Consider the following 22,645-nt stretch of genomic DNA (forward strand, 5'->3'; position numbering starts at 1 on the left):
GTTCACGCCCCCCGAATGTATTTTAATATGCAATTTTTATGATTATTGCACCAGGGGACTCATGGCGAGATCCCATCTGCAGTCAGGATTGGGGGGCGTTAGGAGGACATAGCCAGTAATTTTTACGAGTATGAGCGGCCACATTTTGTGTGCCCCGAGGGCGTTTAACGGTGGCATTTTGTCTACTCATTAAACCGACGCATGGACATACTAGACGGGACAACATCATCCAGTTGACCGGGCCCCTAAATCGTTATTTAGTGTTACGTTTTAATTAGTTAGGAGAGTGATTTATGCGACCGAGCTGGTGACTATTCCGCTCTGGGTCGCATCGCATTGCAGGACCGTGAAATTTAATGCCAGTCTGTCGCGGGAATGTGTGTGTGTGTTTTGTGTGTGTTTTGCATAGCAAATCAATGGACCATCAAAATTGGTAACGTGCACCTTATCCATGACCATGGCCTGGAATGTTTTTTAATTAGCTTTCACCAGCAAACAGTCAGTCGACAGATGAGAGATGCGAGATGAAAGCCGCCGCCATGGCAATAGAAAATGTAAATGAAAAGTTTGTGAACATCCTGCCAAAACACACACAAACACATACACAGATACATAGAAACAACTCGCCATTAAATTCATTTGGCAGATTGTCAGATTGTCAGGTTATTTCCCTTTTGATTGGGATCCCAAAGTCCTGAACAATGCAGCTCCATCAAGATTGATTGACTAACCAAGTCAGGTCTGTCTGTCAGTTCTGAGTTAATGCAAATTCGAGTGGATACACAACAGGTGATCCAAGTGCTCCCCCGTGCGCCCTCAGGGGTGCCTGCAATGATGCAACCTTCCCACGCATTTCACTTGGCAGCTCATAATTAAGTCGGGAAGCCGGGTAGTCGGGGATGCATCCCTTCTCCCAGTGGATGCTGTGCCCGAAGCGATAATCAGGCACGGAAATGCCTCGTTTGTCCGCAGACAACTCATCGAAATTAAAATACAAAAAAAAAGTGAGCGCCGCCGCCGCGTCAAAGACATGCAACAAAACAGAACACTGGAGTCTCTGACTCTGACATCAGCTAGGGGCAGCACATTTGGGGTTTCAATCAGTCTGCCATTGAGGCGTTCAATGCGACACGTCTGGGAGCATCGATTCCATTGGGGGTCTGGGCGTGGGGGGGCACGCATCATTAACGGCTTTTTAATGGGAAATTACATGTTGGCAAGGGCCAGGAAGTGTTCCCGGCTAATGCTTTCCCACACAATCGATCCGAATTGCAGACTGAAATATTCTCACACATCTACATACTTTCGTCTCACAGTTTTAATGTTTTGCTTTTCGCAGGCGGATAAACTTTTACTCATTTCTTGATGTTGGTTTTTCGCATGTCGCAGCATTATTTTTTCATTTGCAAAAAAGCGTTTCCTTTCTCTGCTGAAATGTCTTTTTATATTATTCTTAATTTTACTAAAATTTTCATGCATATGCCTGGCCTGCCTTGATGTCCTGGCCTGATGTCCTTGGCTTGACTGAAGCTGAAAAGAAAAAGCAGATGCAGCAGGAAAAGAAATTTCGCATAAAAGCAGTTCGTCTCCACTCCTGTCCTCTTCTATCTGTGTGTATGTCTCGCTCTCGCTCTCTCTGTCTCTCTCTGTCATGTATGTGTGTGTGGCTAAAGCATTTCAGGTTGCAGTGATAGCATAAATAAAATAAAAGCGTCCTGGGCAGAGAACGGGGAGCAGCCCAGGAGCATGAGAAAAGCGCGTCGCGTACACGAGAAGAGCGGGGCAAAAAATATGCAAGAAATGCAGGGAGTACATACATATGTACATACATACATATATATACATATATATATACATATATACATATATGTATATGAACAACGTCTGTGTGTCCCAAAATAAGAAAAATGGGAAAGTCTGCTCCAGCTCCGGCTCCGACTATGAAGCTTCCACTCCCACCGCTGCTGCTCCTCCGCAACGCTGGCAATATTTTTCTTAATGTGTTGCATTAATTCTGCCAACATAAAGATAAAGAAAGGCAACGGCAAAGGCACAGGCAGTCGGGGACAGGCAGTCAGGCACAATGGCAGGAGTACAAAAAAAAGCGGAAGAGAGGAGCGGTACAAAAAATCACTTTAACCAAAATAATACAAGTAGTTCTTTCTTCATTCCACTCTTTTTAATGGGACCACCCCCCTCCCTTTGACCCTATTACACAACAATACGAGTCTGGTAAGTGGTGGAAGAACACAAACTAAAATTGTTGGAGGTTTCTGGAACGCGATCCGAAATGCTCTGCTCCTAAAACCCTGAATATTCAAATGAAAGCGAACGAAATGAAAATGCAAGGCTGCAACACAGAAACGGGGGCAAAGAGGCGAAAGAGGAGCGTGCAACAGACATTTTTTTGCTGGTGCAGCTTGACTCGGATCATGAAATTTTAAAAACCTTTGTTAAGCTTTTTAATTTTGCAAAATATATAAATCACGCCGCCTCAATGACCTCATAAAAGTTGCATAATGAGATTCAGCCGAGATGAGAGAAAAGAGTGTGAAATGCAGGCAAAAAAAAGAGTCACAGACAGAGAGGGAAAAGCAGAGCAAAAGAGAGAGGAGCAAAACGAGTGCTACGCCTGCTGACAAGTTGATTGCATGTCGCCACACAATCCTGCCCTGCCGCCCAACTGACAAATGCAGACATCGAGGCACTGCCCAGACACACAGGACACACAGGCGGACACGGACCCGGACCCGGACCCGAACGAAGCGGCAAAATTAAAGCAGTTCTGGCTGACTGAAATTAAATAAAACAAAAAAGAAAGCCAGCACGAACCAACAATCTGTAGACGCCTATGGACCTGCAGAATACATGCCTTTAATCGGTTTAAAATCAAAATCTATCCACTGCCACCTGTACATTTTTACACCTATTTACAGCTCCAAGTTGAGCGTGAACTCTCCTCAGTTTCGCAGCGCGCAGAACTGCTTGAACCTACTGCCAGAAGCAAGGACCATCGCTCGATCCTGCCAGCTGACGGGCAGCAGGCTCATTAGACGGTACAAGAGAGCGGCCAGTCCGGGAAGCATTATCTCCCGCTCCCCTCTGAGCATTCCATCCACGATACGGTGGGCAGCTTCCTTAGCGCTGATCAGAGGATACAAATTGGAGATCTTGATCTCGTTGGAGAGGTGCGTCACCTCCTCGTTGGCCTCCAGGAAGGTCGGCATTGCCGTGCACACATGAATGTCCTTCAGCTGCTCTAGAGCCAGCTCCATGCGCAGAGCCCGCATGTGAGCCGTCGTGCCGGCCTTGGTGGCCGTATAGGTGGTGTTGTAGGGCAGTGGAAACAGTCCTGAAATGGCAGACAGTAGCAACAAACGAAAGATAAGCGTTATCGAGTGATTTGCCCACCTGCTAGGGAACTGATGGTCAGCAGGTAGCCTCTCCGCATCGCTTTCATGGTGGGCAGAAAAACCATTCTGGTCTGGGAAATAAATTTACATAATTATAGAGGGAAAACTCTCTCTCACTCTCTCTTCGAGTACCCACCCAAAAGTGCGCCGCTAGGTTGACATTTATCATTTGCTGCACTTCAGCCGGTTCCGGGTCCACAGAGTTGCGGTGCAGCAGGATTCCTGCATTGTTAATAAGCACCGTTACTGGGCCTAGATCGGTAACAACATCTCTGTTCAGCTGAACAAGTTCCAGGTAATTGCTTACATCGGCCTTGGGAGAAATGAATATCACAAATAGGGCAATTAGCTACCAAACCCGTTCGCTCATTACCTTGTAGGCCTTGGCGCGAACCTTTGCCTTTTCCTGGATCTGCTTTACAGTGCTCTCGGCTCCTGTCATGTTGATGTCCACAACGGCCACATGGCAGCCCTTGTCCGCCAGTTCCAGAGCTATGGCGCGTCCCAAGCCATGGCCAGCACCAGTGACCTATTGCCGGAAGCAAAGATTGTTCATTGATTTGCATTTTTAAACTTGAACTAAAAAACTCACCACAGCCACCTCGCCCACGATGCTCTTGGGAGAGGAGCTGAGGCAGAACAGTTTGCCGAAAAGCTTCCAAAGCAGCGCCGCTGCCACCAGGAGCGGGGAGAATGCGGCCAGGATTGCCACACCGGCAAGCGCTTGCAGCTTCACCAGAGTCTTTGCCATAGACATTTTCCTTAGCTGAGCTGGAGAGCGACGACCGGGCCGGGAGAGTTGCGAAAACAATTTGATCGCTCGGCCGCGCGAGTAACAGTCAAGAAACGGCAAACGACGACGACGAAGCTCTCAGCAGCGGCTGTGAAACTTGTTCAGCGAGCCATTCAATCGACTGCATTCGAGCTATGCCATTCCATTCCATTCCATTTCATTCCATTCCGCAGTGACCCGGTTAGCTAGTCGAGTTAAAAAAGTTTTTGGCAATTAGCTGAACTGAAACAAAGTGGCTCCCATTACTACGCAAATGTGAACTTGCATGGCCCCAGCGACAAAAGTGCGTCAAACTCTCAAATGACAAGCCATTTAGAATGTCAGGCAACCCCTTTAAAAAACACACACACTAAAAACAAACCTCACATTGTCAGCAAATAAATAGAAAATTCACCTCCTGCACAGATGAGACGGCATCAGCCGCAGCCGCGGTAAGTAATGTTCAATATGCACAGCAACAGCAGCAACTAGACGCCGCTAGAGTCGACTGAAAGATACCCATTAGATATACCCACATTCATAAACTATACAAACAACCCTCCCAAAAATGTTGGCAAAACTCGCAAAATGAAGATAAATTATAATTGCAGAAAAGAGTTGAGAGAAATGTCTTCGAAATACAGGTTTTTTGGCCATCAGATGGCTTGATCGGTTATTGGCTTTCCCTTTTTGTGTTGCAGAAGATACATATACATATGTACATAAGTAAATAAAATATGCCCCAAGTGGGGTACGCTACAAGTACCGGGTATAGCAACAACATTAACAACAGCAACAGCAGCAATACCAACAACAACATAACCAAACCCAGGCCCATTAGTAATAAATAAAAATCCAACGAAAAGACTAAAACCAGCACATATGTACATATGTATGTACATACATATGTATGTATGTAGATTTTTCTGGTATAGCTAGAGCTCAATAAACACAGAGATGTACAACAAAAACATGCAGCAATGAAAACGAAAAACGAACAAAACAAATTCCAGATTTTCTGACAATAAAGTGGTATGGATGGTGCATCCATAAAAAGGAGAAAAAGAAATATAAAATAGAGAACAACCCACACCAAAAGGGAGCATAGAGACACAGAGAGAGAGAGAGAGAGAGCCAAAGGATAATTTGATATTGAGTAGAAAAGAGATGGCAAGTGCCGGTATAAAGTAGTGCCACGGAAAGAGTGCGCGTCGGAACGGAGTATGATGGCAAGTGCAGAGAACGGAGCACACGGCACAGCACCGCGGAGTGTAGCACAGCGGAGTGCAGCAGTTGCCGGCTGTGGTTTTTAGTTAAAAATAGCAAAGCGAACGACAAAAACGTACAACGTGAAATATGTATATTTCATATTCAGTTTTTGTCCAAGTTTTTACCCGCAACACAATAAAGGTAGCATGATTCGGGGATACACTTTGTCTGGCAGTGGCACATAGAGCGAACATAGAGGGCATTCAGCAGTCGATGCTGGAAAACGTTTTTTCAATTTCTCTCACTCACTCTTTCCTGCTTCAGTGAAATAGCAATTTAATATTGTTTTAGCTCCACAAAGGTGGTGCGCGATTCTCCCCCTCCCCCTCACCAACCACATTTCCCCTCGGAACACTTTTTGTATCAATTTATTGCACTTGACGCACTCGAGGGCATGTGTCGATCGCAGCCTGACTACAAGGCGTTGCGTCTTTTTGCCTCAGCTTACTGCAAATTAAATGCAGCGCAGATAGAGAGTTGTGAAGGTCGATGCTTTGGATACTCTTGTATTTATGTATTTATTATGTAAACTTATACATAAACGGGTGGGTAATTGAGAATTTATTAAGCAACAAAAAAACACTCTCATTGGACAGCGATTTATCAATAATTTAGGTGCAGTAACTGAAATGAATTATGAAGCCTTATTTTGGACAACTTCAATGAGTGGCAAAAAGCTTGGTACCCTCGGCAAGGGTATAATTACGCCAACTCCAACTCACACTCCACATCCACATGGAGATTGGCATTTTGTTTTCTTTTATCATTTCTTTATATGTACATTTTGGCGCAATTACGAATCTGACTGACAATTTGTTCCTTAGGCAGAGCGCTGCTGTGTCTGTCTGTGCTCCCGTGAAGAATTTTCCGCATTTCTTTTTGTTGTTTTTGGCATTTTCGATTGCCGCTGCACGTGATGCAATTTTATATTTATTTTAGCGAATGCTCCGTCAGTTTTTTTGAATGTGGCCAAAATCGGGTCACACTTTGTGCACGTGGTGCACTGCCGCTTGGCAGGCGCTTTTTTGCTCTGCCCGTGGCGATTCGATTTTGATGATTTATGTGCGCAACGTCTGCGTATGCAAATGGAGGAGCACATGGCACATGGCTGGGGCACTGGCTCATCCCCCCCTTATCGGGAGTCGAAAGCTATAAAGATACATCCCGTGCCGGCAGCTCCACTTCACTGCGTGACCCCCTTAATTGTCAAAACTCTGTGTGCCACTCACTGGCGTTGCCGTTGCTGGTGCTGGTTCGGGGTAGGGGCAATTGCTCGACAACAGCACTTCAGCCTCAAAGGGCCCTAGAAGAACACTGGCGGTGCGGCGTGGAGTGGAGTGGAGAGTTCTCTGGTAGGAAAAAAATGCAGCAAAGTACTTAAGGTAAAGGATTAGTGCTGGTTAAACCTGAACACCAAACTTTCCCACGGCAAAGGAGGGATCTGGGGCAGGGCAGTGCAGGAGCCAGGACTGACAGAAAGTGAAAAGTGTTGAGCGAAGTTGGAGTGCTCAAACACGTTAATCTTGATGGCTTCTCCATTTTTTCCATTATTTCTGTAATATTTCACATTAGCATGCAGCGAAGGGGAAAAAAATTCATAGATGAGAGCGCAAAGTCGAGGCGAGGCGAGGCAATTTCTCAAGGCAACTGTCAACACCAATTTCAAGTGCTACTGCCGCAACAGGACCTAATGAGCCTGCCACCGGTATGCGGCAGCATCCCAATTTGATTATTGTCCTGGAACATGTGTTCAAATAGAGACAAAAAGAGGAAAACAGTGTAGTAAAATAAAGTAAATAAATTAGCTGGTCGTGTAATGCACAAGAATGCTCAAGGATCGACAACATTTTGCCATTCGACACCGGCAGCTAGGAGAGGACGAGTTGTAGTAGCTGTCTGAAGGATCTGCTGCACGGCTACTGCAGCTCCATTTCGAATGTGTTTGTTTAGGTGCAAGGATAATAGTTTCTCACGCCTGCCAGTTGCACTACCAGCAGCAGGAGCAGCCGCAGGAGCAACCACTTGAACCCACTCTGACAGTTGCATGTCATAATTTAACAGTTGGAAATGCGTGGCAGGTTGCCAGGATAATCAAATTGCAGCTCCCGATCCTGCTCCCAGTCCTGCTCCCTTGTTTACTTTAGCTGTGGCTTTGCCCCGCTCTCTTCCAGTTTTCCCTCTCATTTTCTTATGTTCCTTGAGATTTCATTGCGCTCTGGGGTTAAGGGAAAATCCTTATTGACATATTTATGCACGGTTCAAGCAACCAAATGGAAATTTTTGGCGTCGCATGGTTCGTTGGCCGTGGCCCTGCCTTGGCTGCGTGGGCGTGGCCGCGTCCTAATGGGCAACACATGTGTCTCTGTGCCCTAGGTGAATGAATTGATGAACACGCCTCTGTCTCAGACAATATCGTAGGTGCAGCATGTGGTTGTTGGATGGATACCCAATTTAGTATGGGAATTATCTAAGGAAAATACGTTACATTTGTTGTTGGGGGGGCTGCCAACACCTGTGGCGGCTATCAGTCCTTAGTTGCAGCTTAATTCCTGTAATTAATTGTACCTGCCAGACAGACAGTGGCAGGGGGCGGATGGTGCAGGGCATTAAGTGAGCATGCAAACGATGCGTCAACGATGGGGCTCAAGACCCGGAGAGGTAACGCTTTTATTTACCCAACAAACACTTGTAATTGTACGCCGGTGTGCGACAGGGAGCGCAGGACAGAGTCACAATTAAAAGCGAAAGGATAAACACAAATAAATGAGCGACACAAAAGGGGCTGAGGAGATGACGCCTGCCTGGATGGCAAAGACAAAGGCGATCCCAGGCACAGGCCCAGCCCCAAAGACAACGTTAACAAGAGAAACAGGACGGACGGACGGACGGACAAGTGGACGAAGGCAGACGAACGGACAGACAGAAGGATGGCATTAAATAAGTGCTCATACACGAGAGGAGTGCTACGCACAAAAGCAGTTTAGAGCAGAGACACCAGAGCAGGAACAACTGAGGCAAAAAATTGTCGAGCACGTGCCTCTTGCTCTATCCATTCCTCTACTGTCTGTCTCTCTCTCTTTATCCCGTTGTCTGTCGTCTCTTCTTTTGTGTCTTGGTGTGTGAAAACTAGTTAACAGCTTTTATTTACTTGGCAAACAGACTGAACCGTTGTAAAACAACAAATACTTAAGCCGCAGGATATAAGCATAACAGCACACACACACACACACACTGACACAAGGGTGGAGTGGTCACTCACACTCACAAAATGAAAAGCCTGGCCAAAATACTCACATTGTCCACGGCCCGGACACAAGTCGGGTCACGGGTCAGCGCTGGACGAGATGCCGTCCCTCTGTGTTGCACAGAATAAAGATGATGATGGGGGAGGATGGGGGAGTGGGAGTGGCACGCAAACGTGCAACTGACTACTGGCCCGTTTTGCAATCCCTTTTGGACATTTCATAACCAAAGTGAAAAGTTGGAAAACAATAACAGGCAACGATGCACAGGAGTCGTGTCCCGGCAGGACACACACAGACACACAGAGAGCCAGGCCCAAGGGGGGGCGGGACGATCTCGAAGCCGTGACAAAGTTTATGAACTTTATTTAAGAGTATGTAGAACAGCAATGCCAGACCGAGCGGCTCTCTCCACTCCGTTGCCTGCCATGAAGTCCACACAATGGCCAAGATGAGCAAGGACTCCGTGTGGTACGTGGTGCTTGGACGCCACAAATGATATGCCTTCATTGGGCCGAAACAATGTAAGAACCAAATGCAACAGCAGCAACATCACGCTGATGACGAAAACAGCCAGTGAAGGAGGAGAATGAATGGATAACTCCGAGCTACTCTTGCACAAATCTGTTGGAATATCGCAGGCGGAAGGTACAGAGATGAACACAGGAAAAGCTTGTTTTTTTCCGTGTGGCAAACATCTTTTCAATTTCCATGTAGAAAGGTTTTAAAATTGCCAACAATTGCAAACTCTCAAGCAAACAAACGAACGATGCAAACGAAGCGCTTTCAACTAATGACGTGGCAGCCCTTAAAATGAATTCACAATCTTGCTTGCAACAGCAAGGCAGACAGACAGACAAACAGACAGAGAGACAGACAGACAGTAGACAGAAGTAGCAGCAACAAGTGTGGGCAGGCAGGCCCAAGGTACGAGCATTTTTGCCCTAAATTGTGCGGAAAATTCAATAACGACCTCGATGACAATCTCAAGAACAGGCCCAGGCAAATGTCACACAATCCCCGAGAACAAGAGTGCGGAGAGGCAAATGCATGTCGTGCAAGAGACAAACGTCACACAACAAAAGCCTCCTTAATGACAATAATAACAGATTTTAGTAAACCACAAAAGAAAACGTCAGGAGTCGGGAATGTACAGGAAACAGGTCGGTTAATGGCTTCTCTGTGTGTGTGTGTGGCAGGAAGTGTGCACATGAGACATTTTCAAGCCTTTTGGAGTGGACATTCTTGTTGCAGTCTCCTTCAATGAAAATTAATTAAGTTGAACAGTTGAACACAACGTAGTCAGCCAACAACAGGCAGTCAAAAGTTGGTCTGCCGGAGCACCAAGAGCGGGCCCAGAGGAACCTGATCCTGTTAATGACAGACAGAAACCGAGTCATAGGGCAAACCACAAGCAAAAAGCCATTTTGCTCTTAATTCAAAGTTAATTGCGGCATCTACTCGTAGTTTTGCGGCAAGCAAAGGGCTTCCAATCATCCGTTCATATTGGAACTCCAACTCTCAGGCCGCTCCCTGCCGCTGTATGGGGCCAAAAAAGAATTGATTTTTCACTTCGGTTGCACGCCGTGCATTTATTTATAGTTTTGGATTGTCATTTTCACCCCATCCACAATGCACGATGGATGCTTCATTTCTATGTGGCGTACAGTACATAAAAATGCATAAATATTCTATTTTGAGTTGACATTTTGACAAGTGAATATGAATATTGCAGGCACAGCGCACGATTTATAATTGTTGTGCTTAAATAATGGCCACTGCCATTTTGTAAATGAATTTAATGAAATCAACGATTTAAGCGTTTTCGTAATGGTTGCTCATTTGCTCTCATTTCAAACAAAATATAATACGATAATTATGTACAGACAACAAGCAGATACCCTCTGAGCAGAGTTCTTTTTTGTTTGATCCAAATGGCAAATTATGGCGTTGCTTTAAATGAGTGGATAAAGGTGCAGCCATATCAGGCAGTTAGTAGGATAATTTTATACCGATTAGAGAGCAGCTAAGCCATGTGACAGAGAGTGATTTGCATCCCATTCAAATCCTACAAGTAACTAATGTCAGAGTCTGCATACCCATCAACTACAGAGCACATCAGTGGAGCAGATGAATGTCTGCATTTATTTTTGTTTAAATTTACATAGCAAAATGCAGCAAAGGCAGCTCCAAATATTTTGGAATATTTTTGAATTTGCTTTACACTTCAGTTCAGCTCCTGTAAAAATAGCAACAATTGTTTATTAAAGCAATAACAGTTTAAATTTGCACATTCGAGAGCCCTAATGGACGGCATGGAGGAGAACCAGCAGTTGGAAGAGTCACGGCGGAGCAGAAGCCGGGAAATAAGAGCAGGCGTGGACACCTTGGTGCACCTCAGACGGAACACGGAGCTCATCATGGACAGTGTCATACTGAATCTGGATGCGCTGAACAGAGCGCTGGACCGTCTGGAGGAGCGCACAGATCGCGTTCTTGCCCAGCTGCGGCAGTTCATGCAGTCCATTGAGGATCTGGATGAGTCGAATGCGGCACGCTGGCATGGCGGCTACGGCGATCCAGATGCCGCAATTTAGGCAGCCTACCAGCTCGACTGCAAATTGAACTGTTATTGAAAATAAAAATTGAAGAACAAAACGAATGAAATCTTTGCGGGGGCACAAAGACACAGCAAAGAGTGAAGGAGACAAGCGGGGGGAGCCGACACAGCAGAAGATCCATAAAAATGCTCGACAGTTTGTTTGTTTTTTATGTGGATTGTAACCCTAGCATACAAATAATTAGTGAGCTATTTTTATGGATCGCATCGCAACGGATCGGATCGGGTTAGAGTGGAAGACGCTGACGCTGACGCTGATGTCTCCGCTGCTGCGCATGCGCATGGATGCTGCAGGTGCTGGGGGTCTTCTGCCATAATTGTAATTAGAATTTACTTTCTGAAGCATTGCCTCATAAAAGATTCAGTGCGAGTCTCCCCGTCTGTACGAGTATTTGTTGTTCTTGGCGCACATGTTGCCTTTGAATATTTGAAAATTTCAACGTGCACTTAATCACTTGAGATGCCGTTGCTGCACCATGCTGAGGGGGGTCCTTTGCCGTTTGCCTCTGTTCTGGGCTCACTGGGATTACATCTCCTATCTGGCATCGCGCATCTGACTAAAGATGAAGCGAAAAATATGCCACAACATGGCTGTGGCGTCCCGACACTCGACTGCGTTTAATTAACAATTAATAATATTTTAATTTGCGCACGATTGGCGCTGCCGTTGGCCGTTGACAGCAGCGAATATTATGTTAATGACAGTCGGGTAGATGGGAATTGGATAATGCCCACAGATCCCAGCCATTTGCCCTGGTAATTCTTCATTAATCAGCAGCAATCATTTCGCGGAAAAAGCAGAGCGAGGGAAAGTCCGGGTAAAATCGAGCGACACCAAACCTAATTGCAAGTTATGAATATCTCATCGAATATTAAAACGCTTAACTACCAGCAGGCATGTACCACGCGTATATATGGATGGATGGATGGATGATGATGATGATTGGGGAAATGGACGATAATAACGATGATGATGATGGTCTGTGTGGCTGACTGTTTGGCCCTGGGCGGAAGTGGCGACACTTAATTGTGTATTGAGTGCGTTTTCAATTTTATTGGGCCGTGTGCCACGGCCTGTCGCACTATGAAGTATTGCGGTTTGCTCATTAAAATCTCTCTCTCTCTCTGTGTGGGTGTGTGTGGCTCTGCAGGAAAGTATGCTATGGAAACGAGTCTGACGAGGCAGAACTGCCATTGAGCACATGTCGAACGTATCAGGCAGCTCCTCTGTAACGCCCGAAACTCATCAACTCATTATCTTGGCCAATTATCACGTAATATTCGAGGCTACAAGTTCATTCCGCCGCTTACTTTCTTATCAGTTGGTCACATGCAAAAATATTTCGATACATGCCCCGCACTATCTTCAAGCAGACAGTCTTAGGAAAACATTCAATCACATCGGTCGCACAAAATGGCAACAAAAAGCGGCATCTTCTGCCTTCACATTGCGGCACTGCTGACCTTCTTGGGTTATCGCACTTTGGCGCTGGTCTATGAGGAGTGTGAGAGTGCGCCACAGCTGGGCGTCTATGTGGCCAGCTCCAGCAATTGCTCCAAGTACATTTACTGCGCCGGAGCGGGCTCCTTCGAGGCCGAGTGCCTGGGTGAGCACTACTACGACGATGTCCTCGAACGCTGCGTGGATCGTGCTCTGGTGAAGAGATGTCAGGCCAAGGCATTGGATTTGCAAGCCAACACAACCGAGACGCCAGGGAATCGCGAAAATGTTACGGATTTGGCAGTCAATGCAACGATTTCCGCACTGGAGCAGCTGCCCCTGGCCATAACTCTGCGACTGCTGCACAATGCTGGGCCCTGCTATCCGTACATGGTGTGCTACGAGGGTGCTGGCCTGACCAAGACCTGTACGCCCGCTCAGCTGGTGTCCTGCGCTCAGCGACAGCCGGCCCGTACCATAAGCAGCTGCCTCACTGGCGTCTACGGCTTCATGCCGCATCCACGCAACTGCGCTTACTTCTACTACTGCTCCAACGGCTACAAGGTCATCCATCGCTGTCCACTGAACTACACCTGGAACTACGAGCAGCGCTCCTGTGTGCAGAGATCACAGCAGAAGTGCTACAGCCAGGCACTTAGACTGCGGAAGCAGATCAAGCCGGAATGAAAATAGATTTGAAAGTAGATTTAATTTAAGTTTACAGTTTAAAGTTAGTATAAATAGCTAAACGCTAAAATTAAAGAGCTGCACAATGGGGCCACACTGACAGTTTGTCCATGTAAATGCTTGTCCCCGCCCCAGCTCTACCCTCACTCACTTCCAGTAGAACAGATGGGAGCTGCGCACATCGAAGTGGTAGAAGCGCAGCAGCATGTAATCCTGCCACTTGGTGGGCAAAAGTCTGCCAAAAGAAAGGGAGAACGAACATGCAATCATTGAGCAAGGGGATGCGCAATTAATTCGAGTATCACCTGAGCAGCCACACACTGAGTGCAAAGATTTTTGGCACATAGACCATGCGCTCATTCAGCAGCACGCCCTTCACAATCTTCTCCGCCACGTAGGGTGTGGGCAGGCCAGGATAACTGGTCGCAATGCTAGAGGGGAAGAGCCAAGCTTGAGTTGGTTGTTTGCTGTGGAGGGACTGGCACTTACCCGGCATCGCTGAGCAGCGGCAGGTCACCGCTGGTGCGCATCAGATAGGCATTCGCCACTGTGGTGCGGACATAGTCGCAGTCGGAGAGACGCAGCTCGGCGCGCAGGGCCTCCATGAAGCCCTCAATGCCGTATTTGGTGGCCGTATAAATGCCAGCGCCGGGCAGGGGAACCAGACCTGCAAAAGCCAACAAAGGTTAACAGAGAGGAGGGAACACAGACAGCAGGAGTACTCACCAGCCAGGGCATTCACTGCCACCAGATGGCCAGACTTGCGTGTTATCATCTTGGGCAGAAACTCCTTTGTGGTCTGCAAGCAAACATTAGACATTAGACACCACGGATAGACAAGGGCTAGCACACACCCACCATAATGTAGGAGCCCAAATTCAGCTGCAGAATCGTATCGATTTCGTCGCTCTTCAGCGATGGGGTTGAGGTCATGGGCATCAGGGAGGCATTGTTCACCAGAATATCGACTGGGCCGAGTTCCTTCTCCACCTTGGCGGCCATCAGCTGCAGCTCACGCGGCGACGAGACATCGTTCTGCAACGGCAAAGTCAGGCAATCAGTTGTGCAGGGTTTCAATTGATAAACCCACCTTGTAGGCCTTGGCCACACATCTGGGTATTTTGCTGAGCAGCTCCACTGTCTCGTAGCAGCCCTTCGAGTTGACATCGACGACGGCCACCTTGCAGCCGCGGCGGGCCAGCTCCAGGCAGATCTCGCGTCCCAGGCCGCTGCCCCCACCAGTCACCTGTGGCGGATTTAAACGCATTTAACTCTAATTATACTCGTACCGTACAGATTAATTAGCTTAATTTGCAAACAATCAACTCGGGCTAATGCGGCTTCGCATCGAACAAAAAGCACATGCCCTGCCCCCCACCAAAACAATCTCCATTTAATGTCAATTATGTGAACGACAAATACAGCACAGAGTGACTTGAGAGTATTACTCATGCGAGCACTATGCATGTGCCTCTCGACGGGCAAACAATTGAGTGACTTTTGACCGTAATTAAAGCGAACTGTGACCTCAGCTAAACGTTGGGGGTGCGACACACAACACAACACAAGCGGCGCAATGCAATGGCTCACAGCTCGTAGGTTTTGGCACGTTCGTGAACATATTTAGGGGGAAAAATAAAAGAGAGAAACCAGACTAAAAGATACCCCGGATCGTATAACAATGTTTAGTAAAATTTATGGCAGAGCTGCTAAGGTGTAAACTCACACTGAAATATGATAGATGATGCCAGAATGTAGCTAGAATTTCTATACCTTTAGTTACAGACATAACCTCCATGCCTTACCCTCTAATAAAATGATTGAAAAACAAAAAACAAACAGCACCTGGCAACGCAGCTCCGATGCGCAATTGTGTTGTGTTTTGGTTGGTTATACTATGCCCAAAGAATTTCAATATCATATGCAAATTAACAGCAGCAACAATAGACGTAGACCCTCTATCAGTATCTGTATCTGAGTAGCACGCATCTGAGAGATACGCCGGAACGAGCAGCTCTCGCGGGTTGTTGTTTACATGCGAGTTCGCTGCAAACGTCATCGATTGGGTTTTGAATTGAAAATAAAAGTGAAGTTCCTGAGGTTTGCATTTTTCGTCTTGGTATAAATAGCGCGACCAAAACCAGTTTTGCGGCTAGACAGTGGCGTACCCAAGGGGGGATTGCACAGCTCTCCAAATAACACTCTCAAAAAAACAATGAAGTTCAACAAAAGTTATCTTTGAATGTTTATCTTCTAATTGGGTTGTTTCTCACAGTTAAGAAAGCGTGTAACTGCCGCCCGCCCCTGTGCATCTGTATCTCAGAGAACGATCGAACAATCTGAGAGCAAAAACCAAGCTGCAATGACTCATAAATACTCTACGTTGGGCTTCGATTTTGTTTATGGCCAGCACACGCCCACACACGCCACACACAAGCTGGCAGACAAGAATGGAATGCTAATGGCATCTTTATTTACTTAAAAACTCGATCAGGTTCTAGATCACATTTATGGCGAGCTTCTCCAGTTACCCGCACACTTGACCTTGCACGAGGGCTAGGGCGAGGGCGAGGGCGAGGGCGACCCCCCAATTGACTTTTCATAACGATTCGATCGAGACCAAAGTAATGCCGTCTGCCGTCTGGAGCCAGCTGCCAGCCCATGTGTAATATGTGATTAATAGACCGCGATACGATGCCACAAAGTGTTTCGAAATTCAATTAGAGATATTCTTAGATGTATGGAAAACACAATGCGCTTTGGTTTACATGGAATATGATGTCAGAGCCGTTGACCATAGAGAACCTTTTATAAGAAGAACAACAAAAACAATCCACAAACATAAACAGTTGGCCAAGCAACAGGGCTGGCACCAGACGCGTAAACATTGACTCAAATAACATGGAGCCAAGAGCCAGGCCAGCCAAGAGCCAGCCAACCGATCGTGCCGCACCCATATCAGATAACTTGGAGACATCCAAAGTGTGGTGGAAAGGTGGGTGGAAGCAGCCACTGGAAAAGGAAAGTGCGTGACGTTTCATCTATGGCTGGCTGGCTGGGGTTTATACTCATATCTATGCATCCAACATGCGACTATTGATATCTGAAGCTGCATCTTACCAGCGCCACCTTGCCGCTGACATCCTTCTCCTTGAGGCCCAGAGCAAACAGATAGTCCAGCAAATGCTTCAGGCCCACGGCGAGTAGGATCAGCGGCAGCAGCAGCAGGAACACGATGATTTTTAGGTTAAAGATGGCTCGGGTCGTCTCATCGTTGCGGCGCGCCTGCGAGGCTGCCTGGGTAGCCGTGGCCGTGGGCGTGGCCGAGGATGAGGGCACTGTGGCGGGTCCAGGCGGTACGGCGATGGTTGTACGCGTCACAGTCGTCGTGGTAGCCGTTTCTACCATTTTTAAACACTCAGTTGCACTTGACAAAGTTATTCAATTACACTTTTTACAGCCAAGAAAACGGCTGGAGCCCACACACGGATATTTTTCGCGGTCAAAAACAAATATGGCACAGCTTGTGGGGGGATCCGTATTTTGCTTGGTTGTAATTTTTGTTTCTCTGCTCCCAAGCGACGTGCCAGCGGAGAGAAGATCGGACAATACACTGAGCAGCAGCAACACGACAACGACAACGCCAACGCCAAAGCCAACAACCGAATGCGAACGCCAAAGTGCGCCGCCTCGACGCTGACGCTGGCTGGCTGGGCTGGCTGGCTGGCCCGTTGTCAAGCTTTCGACTCTTTCTCCCACGAGTGAAGATCGCTTTTGGCTCGAGTTGAGAGCAGCACCGTTTGCTTGATATCTGGTTTTTGGATCTACTACGAACTGCACATTCGAGTGGACAGTGTGGGCCGCCGAGAGTTTTGTTTGTGGCTTTGAGTGGAAATCGCTTGGAGTGGAGTTTGCTGCTGCAATCTTGTTGGTTTCACCTGACTTTCTGTTTTGTTTTTCGCGTCTTACACACTGTGGGTAAGGCAGATAAAAGATGGGTGTAGGCTTATTGCTGGCCCTTTATCTGGGTTTTCATCGTAAACTTGAGCAAGAAGTTGAGCAAGTGCCTCCTATCTCTCAACTTTATAGCTTTGCTACCAGGAAGTTGCAGCATAATTATGATAAGACAACTTATAATTATAAATATCCGAATTAAATGTCTGCTAAATCATCCACTGAATCACCAAAATTCCATATAAATCTTAATTATATTTACTTAATCTTTAGTTTATTTTGGTAGCAGTTAAAAACATAACTATAAATTCATGTACAGATTCTATTTCCTGCAGTCTTTTCCCTCAGGCAATAGTGTAAACATCCCAAGAAGGCTTTGAAAATTGTCTTCAAATCAGCTATTGCCACCCACTGTATCGAAACTTTCCAACTGTCAACATTTTGCCAGCAGCCAATCGAAACAAAACTCAAATATTTAATTGGTTAACTGAGGTGAGTGCATCGCCAAACACGAGACTCTCGCTCTCTCGTTCGCTCTCTCCTCTTTGAGACTTTAGGCGCTTGCTTCGATTCGACCCATTTTGATGGAACCAAACTGGTAAGGTGTCCGCCGAGGTTATTGTAAGTGAAAAAGGAAAGGCACCCAAATGGAAGCCCATACATCCGCTATGCCCGCCTTATGGTCATGGCTAAGGAGGCAACGGCAAAAGCAGCCCGTTACCATTTGCACATAGTATCATGTGCCCTGCCCTAGGTCAATGAACAGCAACAGCAACAGCAACATCAGCAGCAACATTTGGTGGGCTGTCTGTGGCGTAAACATTCAGTTGCCGCATGTGGCAAAAGCTAAAGTCGCCTGCAGCTGCGGCATAGTGTCAACATCTGTTGTTTTTTTTCTGCATCTTTTTGCAGCCTCACGCACATGTGCAACTTTGGCGTGGGCAACATGCAACGCATGCGCTATTTAACGTGGCTCTTTTTTAATAAGCATAGAACTAAACCCAAAGATGCACAGATACGAGCATGCGTATAAATAAAATGTGCAGCAGAACGATTTGCAGCCTAGCTGAGGCCTGGTCTGAGCAGAGCAATGACCGCACACACAAGCCACACATGTCACAGAGCCATAGCATGCGCGATGATGATGATGTCTGGTGATGTACAGTACGATCTCAATATTGATGTACCACACGCTTGCCTAGAGCGTCAGGAAACATCAGGCAGGGGCCTGGCCTCGCCTGGAGATTAATTAAACCATGCGCACTGTCGAGATGTCATTAGGTATTCAAGAATGATTGATGCTCGCTTGTAAGTTAAGAAAACCTTAACCTATGTCCCTGAATACTTACAATCCTACATGCCACATTTAAGTACATAATTTATACAATATTATTACACCTTAAACTTCTTCGTTTGCATAATTTGATCTCTGGTTGAACCTCTAATTTCCGACATCAAATTGATCAACTTAAAACATTTTTAATTCACATTGGTGGGTCTTCTACCCAAATATTTGTACACGTTATGCATAAATCATACCTGCGTGTTAATATAAATCTAGAAATCTGTACAGAACTTATACTCTTAGCCATAATGTTACTTTTTTCTCTGTATCACTTTTACTCTCCACGAAAGTGCAGAGTTTCTTTGAACTTAAGCAGTTGTGGTTCCTCGAATCACTTTGTTTTGTACTTATAATTAAATAGTAGCTTATCCGCTTGGACCATTGTCAGACTTTCATTAGCCAGGCATCAGGTCATGGCAGATCAAAGGCACGTTCTGAAATTGTATAGAAATATCAATGAAAATGTCTGTCAATGCGGGATGTGCGAGCGAAACTTACTTTTCAGCTCCAACAAATTGTGGGCATAGCTGCGCAGATGGGGCTTGGTCGGACTGCGTAGCACTTGGGCAGCCGACTCCTTGATCATGCCCTCGATGTTCTGCAATAGCCATTCCTTTTTGGGGCACGTTATGGCCAGGCGGTATTCACCGTCTGGGGTGCGCGACACCTGCCAATCGATGGGCAGTTGCTGCTCCGTGTCATGGCTGTCATTGCTCTCGGTTTCATCCTTCACATCGCGCTTGTACGACACGGTACGACGACGTGCCTTCGCCGGCTTCACATCGGCATCCTCCTCAATGTCCGATGGGGCCAACGATTTGCGCTTTCTGACATTTGCGTGGCGTTCGTCTTGAGTGCAATCCCGCTTCGGACACGTGCAGATTTTCACAGCCATAACATACTGCGCCAAAATATCACCACTGCAAAAAGAGAGAGCATGAACGTTGGACCATTGCGCGCGACAGCTCACCCACCTGGAGTTCTCTAGGCAAAAGAGCAAGCTGGTTTCCTTTCTGCCCAGGCACGAGTTCTGGCAGACAAACTTAAAGGCGAGCGTCTGGCGCACGTAGCCGCCGTTGCGACTACTCGAACGGGACAAATTCAACGGCACCAGCACCGAATATCTTTCCGAAATGCCCTTGCCCTGGGCCGAGCCACAGTACGTGGTGCTTGGGTTCTCGCAGCGCACCAAACTCTCGCGCATCTTCTGATTCTGATTGGTAACTGCAAAGCAATGGCAATTAGAACTGCATTCTGGATGTTCCTCAGAGTTGCCCACTCACCTGGTTCTGTGCTCAAGTGATTCTGACAGCGCAGCACCGGACCGCTGACGTCTTTATTGAAGCAAAGAAAGACGCGCAGATTGAGCGGCTGTATGGGCATTAACGCCTTGAACTGCACATCAATATTGAATGTCTTGTCCATGCGTATGTAGAGCTTTTTCGTTATATGCGAGTACACCCAGTGCGACTTGGGCGGCTCCTTTAGCACCATGCTGAAATTGTAGCCGCCAATATTGTGGCTTTCCAGCTTGGGCAAACTGTTGCTTTGGTTCTGGAAATCCTGCAGCATCATCTCGCGCAGCACCGATTGCTAGAAGAGAGAACAAGACAGGCAATTAATGGGGGAGAACGAATCAGGCAAACAGCTGCACGGATCACACTTTGCGTTCGTAAAGCTGATAGAGCTTCATGTTGTTGCTACTGGGTGACAGGTATCGACTCGACTGAGGGCAGCTCGTCCGTCAATTAGTTTTGTTCTAGTCTTTCGCAAGTTTGTGCAACTTATTTGCTGTAATCTTTTTTTTACACGGATCGGCCCATACACATGCAGCGCACACTTTTTGTTCTGTTCTGTATCGCTCTTATGAAATTGCTGCATGCACAATCGTGTCTGCCAGCTGAGTCACACGGGGAATGTCGGGCAGAGTTGCCCCACCGTTCCTGAGCGAAAGTTCAGTTGATTTTCAACCACCAAACATTAAGCAACTGCCTCGCGATGCCTTCAGATAGTGTCCCAGCAGATGGCATCAGCTCGATAGTGGAAAAACAATTAAGCAGCCATTAGGCTGGAATATACGGTGAACGCTTGGACTAGTCATTCTTTGGCGCTGGAACAGAATGACATCTGCCATAGATGTTACGCACAGGCGCATGGTGAAAATACTAACAATTACACTGATTGTGTTCATGACTGTCTTTGGACTGCTGGCCAATCGGTATGACAGCCGCAGCAGGCAACGTTTCAAGCTCTCCAAGGCCTATCTGGCGTATGCCATGCTGTGGGCCATTGCCTTTACTGGCATCTACGGGCATCAGATATACCAGGACTATGTGCAGGGGCAGCTCAACCTGCGGGATGCTGTGAGTCTGTATGGCTACATGAACATCACAGTGGCTGTCATCAACTACGTCACGCAAATGATAATGAACGACGCTGTGGCGATGACAATGAGTCGAGTGCCGCTGTTTGAGACGCTCAAGATGTTCCATTTGGACAACGCATCGCTCCTTCTATCGATTGGCATGGCCATGTTCAAGTCGGTCGGGTTTCCCCTGATACTGGAGACGGCCTTCATACTGCAGCAGCGGCGACTGGAGCCGGATGCGAGTTTGATTTGGACCGTGTACCGCCTGCTGCCGCTGATAATTTCAAATCTGCTGAACAACTGCTACTTTGGAGCCATGATTGTGGTGAAGGAGATCGTAAAAGCGCTCAATGTGAGATTGGAGTCGCAGCGCCAGCAGGTGAATCTGATGCAGAGGGAGGATCAGCTGAAGCTCAACACTCCGTTCTATCGCATGCAGAAGTTTTACGCATTGGCAGACGAACTGGACAAGCTGGCGGGCCGCTACATGGTGATCTACGTGCATTGCGACAAGTACTTGTCGCTCATGTCTCTGTCGATCATCCTGTCGTTGATCTGCCATCTACTCGGCATCACAGTGGGATTTTACAGCCAGTACTATGCCCTGGCGGACACATTCATTGCGGACAAGCCGTACGATGGGCTGGGAGCGCTCATTAATTTCGTCTTTCTGCTCATTTCCTTCACTGAGATCAACATGCTGGCACAGCTGTGCAACAACCTGCTCGTGGCAACCAGGAGAACAGCCATCATACTGCAGGAGATGAACTTGAAGCATGCCGACTGCCGATACCGGCAGGCTGTCCACAGTTTCACCCTCCTCGTGACCGTCTCCAAGTTCCAGATAAAGCCAATGGGTCTGTACGAGCTGGACATGCAGCTGATCGTTAATGTGTTTTCCGCCGTCTTTAGCTTCTTGCTGATCCTCGTCCAGGCCGACTTGTCGCATCGCTTCAGAATGTACTAGGCACTCACCTGGCTGAACTGCATCAAATTTCCCGACTGCACAGAATAAAAGAAAGTTGTTTAATGCACCATTAATCTTGGAGGTTAGTATTATCACTTACGTTGAGTCCCTGAAGGAAGGCCATCGGTTCCGTGGTTCTGTGAAAGCAGGAGTACATGCACACGAATTATTAGTTGGACCGCAAACCACCTGTGGGCGGGATGCTACTTACAAGTCGGTGGCCTCGATGGGCTCTTCGATGATGTGCCCATCCTCCCCATTCGAGTCAGTTGATCCCACGGAGTTCTCAGCGGTGTCAGCATTAAAATCCTCGCTGTGATGCAAAACGTGACAGGGAAATTAGTAAATTAAAGTAAATAAAATTTCCAGCCATGGCCCGGCTCGGAACATGTTTGCATTGATAACTTCAACTACCTCACTTTGTGCCAGGACATGGCTGAAACTATGTACATTCCTGGCACTCCTTTAACCAGATATCAGCTTGCACGGTAGCCAACAATTTGCGGTTTATATATAAAACGCAATAAACATAAACAAAACAAAAACAATATTATCAGCGATTAACCC

General features: G+C 47.0%; 6 protein-coding genes across 8 annotated transcripts; 3 read left to right on the plus strand and 3 right to left on the minus strand.

Moving 5' to 3' along the window:
• Nucleotides 1-356: 356 nt before the first annotated feature.
• LOC117897463 lies at nt 357-11,330 on the plus strand. Its single transcript, XM_034806310.1, has 2 exons — nt 357-362; nt 11,073-11,330. The coding sequence occupies exon 2, from the start codon at nt 11,117-11,119 to the stop codon at nt 11,291-11,293; it is 177 nt and encodes a 58-aa protein (XP_034662201.1). The 5' UTR covers nt 357-362; nt 11,073-11,116; the 3' UTR covers nt 11,294-11,330.
• On the minus strand, nt 2,874-4,226 carry LOC117897461 (estradiol 17-beta-dehydrogenase 11). Its single transcript, XM_034806308.1, has 5 exons — nt 4,006-4,226; nt 3,787-3,942; nt 3,550-3,726; nt 3,412-3,484; nt 2,874-3,352 (listed from the first exon to the last, which is right to left on the minus strand). The coding sequence occupies exons 1-5, from the start codon at nt 4,168-4,170 to the stop codon at nt 2,961-2,963; spliced, it is 963 nt and encodes a 320-aa protein (XP_034662199.1). The 5' UTR covers nt 4,171-4,226; the 3' UTR covers nt 2,874-2,960.
• LOC117897459 (short-chain dehydrogenase/reductase family 16C member 6) lies at nt 7,763-17,198 on the minus strand. Of its 2 annotated transcripts, XM_034806307.1 has the most exons (8): nt 16,565-17,198; nt 14,535-14,690; nt 14,303-14,479; nt 14,171-14,243; nt 13,934-14,111; nt 13,750-13,875; nt 13,586-13,679; nt 7,763-7,773 (listed from the first exon to the last, which is right to left on the minus strand). In XM_034806307.1, the coding sequence occupies exons 1-7, from the start codon at nt 16,850-16,852 to the stop codon at nt 13,592-13,594; spliced, it is 1,086 nt and encodes a 361-aa protein (XP_034662198.1). In that variant the 5' UTR covers nt 16,853-17,198; the 3' UTR covers nt 7,763-7,773; nt 13,586-13,591. The 2 variants fall into 2 exon arrangements, with proteins under 2 accessions (XP_034662198.1, XP_034662196.1); XM_034806305.1 differs by lacking the exon at nt 7,763-7,773 and having other exon boundaries at nt 13,448-13,679.
• Nucleotides 12,687-13,530, plus strand: LOC117897462. The gene has a single exon (XM_034806309.1). It carries the CDS (start codon nt 12,731-12,733, stop codon nt 13,442-13,444), a length of 714 nt encoding a protein of 237 aa, XP_034662200.1. The 5' UTR covers nt 12,687-12,730; the 3' UTR covers nt 13,445-13,530.
• A 1,889-nt stretch (nt 17,199-19,087) lies between the features above and the next one.
• Nucleotides 19,088-22,639, minus strand: LOC117896613 (cellular tumor antigen p53). 2 transcript variants are annotated; one of them, XM_034805046.1, is made up of 8 exons: nt 22,493-22,639; nt 22,290-22,391; nt 22,179-22,215; nt 22,087-22,113; nt 20,027-20,336; nt 19,718-19,967; nt 19,242-19,663; nt 19,088-19,177 (listed from the first exon to the last, which is right to left on the minus strand). In XM_034805046.1, the coding sequence occupies exons 1-8, from the start codon at nt 22,528-22,530 to the stop codon at nt 19,155-19,157; spliced, it is 1,209 nt and encodes a 402-aa protein (XP_034660937.1). In that variant the 5' UTR covers nt 22,531-22,639; the 3' UTR covers nt 19,088-19,154. The 2 variants fall into 2 exon arrangements, with proteins under 2 accessions (XP_034660937.1, XP_034660938.1); XM_034805047.1 differs by lacking the exons at nt 22,087-22,113; nt 22,179-22,215; nt 22,290-22,391; nt 22,493-22,639 and adding an exon at nt 20,407-20,465.
• On the plus strand, nt 20,714-22,118 carry LOC117896612 (putative gustatory receptor 94a). The gene has a single exon (XM_034805045.1). It carries the CDS (start codon nt 20,864-20,866, stop codon nt 22,076-22,078), a length of 1,215 nt encoding a protein of 404 aa, XP_034660936.1. The 5' UTR covers nt 20,714-20,863; the 3' UTR covers nt 22,079-22,118.
• Nucleotides 22,640-22,645: the final 6 nt, after the last annotated feature.

Source organism: Drosophila subobscura, chromosome O, assembly GCF_008121235.1.
Source record: "Drosophila subobscura isolate 14011-0131.10 chromosome O, UCBerk_Dsub_1.0, whole genome shotgun sequence".
Classification (NCBI taxonomy): Eukaryota; Metazoa; Arthropoda; class Insecta; order Diptera; family Drosophilidae; genus Drosophila; species Drosophila subobscura.